The sequence below is a fragment of the Lactuca serriola genome, chromosome 8 (genome assembly GCF_051521515.1).
Source record: "Lactuca serriola cultivar US96UC23 chromosome 8, Lser_US96UC23_V15, whole genome shotgun sequence".
NCBI classification, from domain to species: Eukaryota; Viridiplantae; Streptophyta; class Magnoliopsida; order Asterales; family Asteraceae; genus Lactuca; species Lactuca serriola.
In genome coordinates this window covers 88,855,123-88,864,186 of record NC_136415.1, presented here as the reverse complement: position 1 = coordinate 88,864,186, position 9,064 = coordinate 88,855,123, and the positions used below count along the sequence as shown (strand labels likewise).

Here is a 9,064-nt window from a genome sequence, read left to right as displayed (position 1 = left end):
AGCTATCCAGTTCATTATTTCAAAACATAACCATAAAAATCAGAGTATCAAATAACATCTCTCAAACATAAATCCACATTATGATGCGTACGATCATGCCATCGCCATCCCTCGATCCTCTAAAGTACTTGAAACATTTAAATCCACAATAAGCCAAAGCTTAGTGAGTTTCCTCAAAATACTCCACAGAACAATACACATACAATACGTGCACACATGAGCCTACAGTCTGACCGGACCGCCTTGCAAGGCCTTCAATACACCTCAACCGCTCTCCTGAGCCTACATCATAAAGTTGAACCGCTCTCCTGAGTCTACAACACTAGGTTGGACCGCTCTTCTTGAGACTACAGTATCAATTGGATTGCCCGAGTATCTTGGCCTACAGCACAGAGCAGGACCGCCTCAACCCAACCACAATATGTCAACATATGCAAACAAACAATAACAAGCAAACACAAATAATCATAACAGATCTACCAATCTAACAGATAACTACATTATATCAACATCTTACACACAAGGATAAATACTGTAGTATAAAGTATATTGAGAAAACTCACAACGCAGGCTAGCAAACTATCAACACAACTCACACGAAATAAAGACTGGTGCTACACACCACCTATACAACAATCAGAGGCACATCCTCAATCTATAGCCCAAAAACTCTCAAGTTGAATTGAAGTCGATCTTGGTCAAAAGTCAACAGTCAACAACCAAAAGTCAACTTTGTTGGTCACCATGTCGTGACCAAGAATCTTCCACGACATGATAGCCTTAGGACAAATCAGTCATGCGAACCACAATTACAACGCCTGGTGAGCATATCGCCATGTCTTGGGAACTGTTCTTGGATAGCTTAATGGATTAAGCCCTTAATCCATTAAGCCACACACTCATCTCTTCCAGAAGGCTTTCTTACACCCCCAAGATCTCATAAAAATCCTTACTTTATGGACAGGCATGTCCGATGCATGTCATGAACTTTAGCTACGTAAAAATGGTGAAAATGAGGTCAAAACTTCATGCATGGAATAAAAACTCAATAATACTTCAGATTTGGAACAAGAAACTACAAAGGGGCCTCAAGGATCCATAAGGTTGTCAACTTTATGGAATCTATCCACTCAAATATCCCAACCATGGAGAAAAGTGCATGAAAACCTAGATCTAGAAGAATAGCACATAAAGATTTTAATTTGTGGACCTACAAAGGTCAAGAATATGTGCAATAAGGTGGTGAGGGAACTTGTTTGCTGGATCTATGATCAAAGGACAGCTTCTTCTCCTTCAATATCACCAAAAACCACCAAGAAACTTCAAGAACTCAAAAATGGAGGCAAGAGCTTATTTAGGTCGAAAGGGAGGTGATGAAGATTGAGAATGAGCAAATTCTAACTATCACATCCTTTAAATAGGGCTTAAGGCCTGAAAAATTAGGGTTTTTCATGTTGTCCGCCTCCATGTCATGGCTCCTAAATGAGACACGATTTCATCGGGTCACGTCGTGGTGACTACACCGTCACATCGTAGCCACCAAAAATCTTATTCTTTTAAGTCTTAAATTCCAAATCATAGGAACAATTATACCTGAAACTTGGTGATATATGGATAAAAAAAAATATCTTTCTAAATTTGTTATAAGTATTTCATATTCTTAGTTTTTTCTTAGATGTAAAGAGTTTGGTTTGGTTAGGATAGATCGGCTTAAAAGCCATTTTAAACCTAATTAGCCATATAAAAGATATTTTTACTAGCTTCTAGGTTTAATAAAATTTGATTGGTTTAAAAATGAAAAATAATAAGTCATTCCATTCAATCAAGCAAAACAAATAAATTTTTTTCTAACATCAATGTGACAGAGAATTAAGTTCTCTAACCATTTTAAACCTAATTGGCCATATAAAAGATATCTAAGACATCCCTTTTTGCGGTGGGTCATATTTCTTTTGAAGCAAATACTAATAAAATTATAAAAATAATACTTTATATGTATTTTTAAAATTATAATTCAACTAAAATAATAATTAAAAATCATTAACTACAACACTCATACTACAAATCTTTCATTCCACACCATTTTGTCCCAAGGACTAAAAAAGAAAATGAAAAGAATCGAATCTTCCCTCATCATATCAAAGACTACCTTAGCGATTACTTTCCAAGTTGAATCATCCAATCTTTTGAGACAAACACTAATAAGAATAAATGTGATTATGGTTATATAACATAAACAAAATAAGAGTGCAAGAAAAGATGGGAATGTGAAGGATTACTTATTACATAATGTTACAAGTATGACATCCTGCAACCTACAATTCCCCCTAAATGCAACAACATCAACCAAAAGTCACAAATCCTATCACATACATAGACAAATAGATAGATAGATATATGTAAAAGACAACATATGAAGTCGACTAACGACCCCTAACACTATGCCCACGTTATACATACCCACAATGTCTTTTTATCAACTGTTGTAAGAAAAAAAAAAAAAAAAAAAAAAAAACAACATACAGATAGACAACATTCTAAGTGTCAAGACTCACAGAAACAACCAAACTTCACAAGTTACCCTTTTGCCCCCTATCTTTTACCATGGCTCAGCATCCACATGACAACCGTTCTCCACTGCTGCTGTTTCTTTCTCTTTATCTGCACCACTCATACCAAAATTACCTTTTTGCCCTTCCTCTGCCTTCTCTTGGATTGTTTCTCCTTTTGCAACATCATTCTCAACCTTATCTTGATATTCTGCAACCATGGCTTCTCCATTGTTGTTATCATTCGCCTCGATCACATTCACATCAGCAGCTTTCTCTTTTAGTTCTTCCTCGGATGGGGGCATTTTTGGAATTTCACACAACTCATCAACCTTACTTTCTACCTCATGTTTATCATCATCCTTCTCAGTTTCCACAGGGGCAATACTGTCCTTCACTTGTTTCTCATTTTCTTCCACTACGGGGTTTTCACTTTCAGGGGCGGTTTTCTCCTCTTCCTCTTCTTGTTTCTCTTCCACTATGGGGTCTTCAGGGGCATTTTTGTCCTTCTCTTGTTTCTCATTGTCTTCCACTATGGGATTTTCACTTTCAGGTGCATTTTTCTCCTCTTGTTTCTCTTCCACGATTGGGATTTCAGGGGCACTTTTGTCATCCTCTTCCACTACAGAGTTTTCAGGGGGGGCATCTTTTTCCTTCTCTTCAACCACAGGGGCATTCTTGTCCGTCTCACTTTCTTTGTCCTCCACAGGGGCATTTTCGTCTTTCTCTTGTTTCTCGTTATCTTCCGCTACAGCCTTTTCAGGAGGAGCCTCTTCTTTCTTTTCCTCTGCTTCCTGCATTTCAACATCTGCAGTTTCTTCTTCAGATTGAGGGGCATTTTTGTCTTTCTTGTCCTTCTTTGAAGCAGAAGAAGACTTTTTGGCGCGTTTGGGAACAGGCTCAGCTAGTGGTGGACTTTCCTTGACCTTCTCACTGATTCTTGAAGACCTCCTTGGTGTTTCACCAGTTCCCCAGTCAAAGTCTGAGGCCTTGGGCCCACCAGGGTGGGCTTTTAAGTACTTATCCAGCTGTCTCCTGTTTGTGATCTCTTCCCCTGTTGGTGAAGTGAACACAATCTCATTCTTCTTTGGTGTTCCAGCTTTCTTTGGCAAAAACTACATCAACATACAACCAAATATATATATATATATACACAGATTAGAAACATATACAAAGTTGAATTGAGTTTTATTGTTATGTTTGATTTTATTGTTTTCATTAATTATAACTAATGTGTAGCTTAGAGTTGAAAGTATTATTATTAATGTATTTACATATAATACAACAATTTCACATGACAAGTACTTTCACATGTTGACTACAGGAGGAGAATTAGTAGATACTTAGGCCAAATATGAAAATGGGATCTAATTATAACTTATAATACATAATTTGAGAGAAATAATTTGCTTCTAACTAAAATTGATAAAAGAAATGTTTTGCTTAAAAAGAACAATTTAAAGCTACACATTTTGAGTTTTGACTTACAAAAGTACAAAAAGTTTGGGTCAATACTGAATTTGTGAACTACTATGTCAAGTTCCTTGAATCAATACTTGGAAAAACTTTGCTGGAGTAATTTCGTATCATAAAGAAAAAAAAAATGATCCATCAATTTCAAACTCATGTTTTTCATATACTTCACATCAAGTTATTTTCATTCAATTCTTACATAAACCAGTTATTGAAACCATTTAATGTCTTTCTTTTGGAAACATTCTTGAATTTGGTAACTGGTAAGGAACAATGGGAATAAAATAATGATAATATATGCATTCATCTAAGATCTAAAACCCCAGTTTCAAAATACTAATAAAGATCTAAAACCACATTTCAATTGCTAACAATATTTGGCAAGTCAAAGCCTACAATTACTCATATTTGTCTTACTGAATCTCAAACCCTCATTTCAAAAATCTTCAAGGATCCAATTTAGCTATGAATTTGTCTTCTTCTCAATAAGTTAGCCATTCTTTGAGCTATTGATCTAGAGAAACACTTGAAATGCTTCTTTTTTTAAACATATCAACTAAGGTTTCTCCTTCAACACCATGGGATTCTTCAACTACATACAGATCTCCCATCATCAAACAATTTTTATAAGCTTTGATTTTGTTAGGTCACACATGGAAGAAAAAAAAGTATGATCCTAAAAAATCATGAAAGGAAACTTCTTGATGGTGAAATTGTTATATTATATCTAGTTTAGAATGCAATCAGTTTACATAATCCACTAAATATAGTTATTAAAGAAGAGCATAATATCAATGATAATCTTCTCATTCTGGATTATTACTTTGTGAACATCATCTAATCATCTACAACACAAAGTGATAAACTTTCCATGTCATCCAATTAAAGCTAAATAACTGAAAGTGATAATCATCAGTTGTTTTTTTACAATCTCTGGTACTGCAGGTAGAAAAGATGTATTTTTTTATACCAAGTGGCTCTCACTTTACAAATTTTCATTTTGTAGTTTCAAGTACTTGAGGAAATAATTAAAGAATCAATGAAGAACATATTCCAAGATACCTCATACGCAAGTGGGTGTTTTTCTGCATGAGGGGTGAAACATGGGAAAGTAATTTATTTTTTTAAACCCCTGCAAAAAAACAAAATCTTTCCAAAAAACATTTTGATGGGTTTTCAGAAAATCATGATCGACAAAACCTCAGTTTCGCAAAGTCAACGAAAAAACCTTTCAGAAACCCTAGCTTTGAAAACCCAAGACGGACGAACAAAATTCAGTTAAAAGTACGATTTTTCATACAGTTGAATTACAATTAGAAGCCAATTAACAAAAACGTGCAAAAACCGAAACCATTTCGCATATATATGCAAGATAGAAAGATAAACCCTAAGTTTCCCCCAAAATCAACAAAAACGTGCTCGAAAACCCTAGTTTCGAAATCCCACAAAAACAAACGAAATTCTCCTTAGGGTATTCAAATTTCAGCAATATTGTGGTATAAACACGACCCAATTCACAGAATCAAACAATAAATGCTAGCAGAAACCTCAATGAAAAATCACATAAACCGAACTCGCATACATATGATATACAGGGTAAAGGAAATGTAAAGAGATGTAAGAGAGAACCATCTTCTTCCAGCCAGAAGGTGCAGGGAGCTCCAAGGAAACAACTTCATCGTTCGGACCCATGCTCGCCATTTTTGAACAAAAACCTAGCAGTTACGAAGAAGAAAACCAACTCCATAACTCTAGTTACATGTGAATATAGATATAGAATTAAGAAATATACACATAGTACTGCTAAAATCTTCGAAAGCTGTAAAAAAATGATTCTTGAAGTTTGATAGAACTATGATCTTACCTTGGTAGTGTTTCTCTCTCACGCTCTTGTCTCTCTCTTCGACTTGGATTTCGTTTTGCAACAATCTGGGCGTTCGGGAACTGAAATCTCTCTTTTAAGAGAAATAACTAAGAAAAGATACAGACAAAAGATACGATTTTGAACCCTATTTAATAGAGAAATGGACTTTTTAGTCCCCTACACTAATATTTTTGTTTTTTTGGTCCTGTAACTATTTTCGGTTTTTAAATGACATATAAATTTCTAGGGTTTTTATAATCTAAAGTTCAAACTTAAAGAGAGAATCATTATTTTATATTGGACAATTTCCTAAACTTCGTCATGAATAATGATTTGAAAACTAGAATGGATTTCAATTTCATTCACTTTCAATATTTTTATATGGTTTGAAACTTTTTGTAAGATGATTTGAAATCTTAAATTGTGTTTGAGATTGAGTTGGAAAAGTAGTAATCAACTTATTAGCTATTTAAAAAGTCAATAAGCTTAAAAATATATTATGAAAATAAAAAAAAATGTATTTGAAATTAATTTTTTATTATCCTCAAAAACCAAGTTTTTAAAAGTAGATACTTCTAACTTTTGTAAAATGTTTATGGCTTCTTTTCATATAAAATGACTATAAATTGATCCAAATTTTTTTTAAATGGTTTATAAGCTTATAGTTTAATATTTGTATATAAGTGTTGAGTCCAAGAAGATTGCGTCATTGGGCTTAGTGTTCGGTCCATTAGTACTCTCGGTATGGGCATGTCCAGCCATGTTTTGATTTAGGGTTTAGTATATATAGTGCATGCATGTATTATATTGATTATGTTTTTGATTATTATTCTGGTTATCGTATTGTAACCCTAGCCTATCTCTACAGTAGCAAATCATATTGAATTCTTCTGAGATAGAGCATATTAATCATTCGACATACATTTGATTCATCTTTGTGTTCATCGCTTTCTATTCTTGTCATTATTTTATTATATGTTTGAATCTATCGATCTAAGAGAATTTTATTCTCATCAATTGGTATCAGAGCAGGAGACTATGTAATATATACGCATCTCTTCTGTTGGAAGAACGATTCTAAGGGTTTCCGCTTTTATCGAATTAGTAGGAGTCGTCATCTCTTCATTGACGCTACTTCTTGCTTTTGATAAAACCCTAATTCAATCTTTACAAGTCCGATTCTTAGCAGATATCTAAAAAGATCCTTATGTCTCTCGACGATTCACAAACCAATCCAATCAATATCTCCAACAGCATTGGATCCACAACTAGAATTCCTATCCTTTACACTCAAGATTATGAAGTTTGGACGCATCACTTTGAAGACTACGTCGTTGGTTCTAAAGACAATGGTTATCTTATCTGGGAAGCAATAACATTGGGTCCTTTTGTTCATTCAGGAACTAATAGAAAAATAAAGACTCAAAAGGAGTACAATCAACTGTTAACTGACATGGAGAAGATTCCTCAAAACGAAAAAAGAAAAGTTGTTATGTAATGTTAAGGCCATGAGAATGATTAGATTTGCATTGCAGTCTGATACATTTCGTCTGGTAAGCACATGCACCACAGCAAAAGAGATCTTGGATAGAATCAAAGAGTTATATTCAACTGATGAAGACCTGGAACATTCCATCCAAAACTCTATTGCTTTCTGAGTTCGGTGCTTTCCAATAAAAGTTGGATGAAAAACTTATCCAGGCATTCGATCATTTCAACCATCTTTTAAGCAAGATGATTAAGCACGGTATTGGAAGAGAAGTAATTGAACAAAAGGTCACATTTATGAATGGTTTAAGACCCGAATGGATGGCCGTAGCATCAACTGTGAAGGCTCATGAACAATTTAAGAACTTCTCATTGGCAAAGATGGTGGGTATTCTCAAGTCTCATGAAAGTGTTGTGACAAAAGAAGCGAAAGTGGTGTCTGGTATGGGATCCATGGCAATATACGATGATGGTTTCCAACCCAAAGAGGTTTGCTCGCAAAAAGTTCCCTGTTGCCAAGAGCCGAAACTGGCAGGGAAGCTACAGCTCAGATAAGGCGAAAGAGGATAACAAAAGCAGTGCTCCGAAAGAAGAAGAGAAGAAGGAGAGCAAACTGGTGGGAGACTCCGGATATGATTGCAATTTCTGCCATGGCAAAAACCACTTTGCCAAAGACTGCATGTTAAGAAAGCTGTCAGAGAAGAAGGAGGGTGAAGATGATGAGGCATATCATATGTGCAAGTTGGAGGAGATAAAGAAAAAGAAAGCTACTAACAATTCTATGAATGCTTTGATTGTGCAGGAGAATGTCATGGATGATGAGTTCGGTGGCATAGAGGTCTGGTCTACAGACTCAGAAGATGATGAGGTAAGTAAACCCACGCATGGTAGGGCGTTTGTGACAAAAGAAGATAGCACTGAGTTTGTTGGGAGATGCTTGCTGGTGGCAGCTGGAGTGTCGCAGATAAGAGGCTACACAACCGAAGGTGAGCATGATAAGGCGAATCAGAATGAAGAGAGGTGTTTTGCAACCAAACCTGTGAGCGAAAAGATCAACGACTGCGATCAGTTGATCAAGAAGGTACAATCCATTCTCGAATCACTTGAAATACCTGCAACAAACTATGAAAAGGAATTAAACAAATTAAAATTCAAATTTTCTAGTTTAAGTGGAAGTTAAGTGCAAACACGCCTCACAAATGCTAACTTAACCGATCAACTTAGCAGGGCGACATCCAAGCGTGAGGAGCGAAGAATGTGGATCGAGAAGACGGAGTTAGATTTAGTTAGAACGAGAGATGAGTTGATTTATTTACAACGAGACAATTTAAAGCTTTTAAAACAACGGAATATTTTTTGTTTAATAGCTAAACGTCTTTACACTAACATTACTCAGTTGCATTTGAATTGTGATATTGGCAAAAAGGTTCACAAAATGATTTTGTCGATTCTTGAATTTAAGGAGGATGAAGTTCATGTAGATTGCTACAATTGTGAATTTATTGTATCATCAGATGAGGTTTCAGATGCTTACAGGATTGGTCTGGACAAAATTGAGTCTTTTATAAAGTCCAAAGACCATAAGGACATGCTTAGGAATTTATTGGATGAAAATGACAAATTGAACATAAAGACCAAAACCATGCAAAAATTTGACTCATTACGTACCAAATTAAGTTCAGAAAATAAG

At 35.2% G+C, this 9,064-nt stretch overlaps 1 protein-coding gene across 1 annotated transcript; it reads right to left on the bottom strand.

Moving 5' to 3' along the window:
* Positions 1-2,370: 2,370 nt before the first annotated feature.
* On the bottom strand, positions 2,371-6,020 carry LOC145065711 (uncharacterized). Its single transcript, XM_079012760.1, has 3 exons — positions 5,887-6,020; positions 5,652-5,737; positions 2,371-3,664 (listed from the first exon to the last, which is right to left on the bottom strand). The coding sequence occupies exons 2-3, from the start codon at positions 5,721-5,723 to the stop codon at positions 2,600-2,602; spliced, it is 1,137 nt and encodes a 378-aa protein (XP_078868886.1). The 5' UTR covers positions 5,724-5,737; positions 5,887-6,020; the 3' UTR covers positions 2,371-2,599.
* Between the last annotated feature and the right edge of the window lie 3,044 nt (positions 6,021-9,064).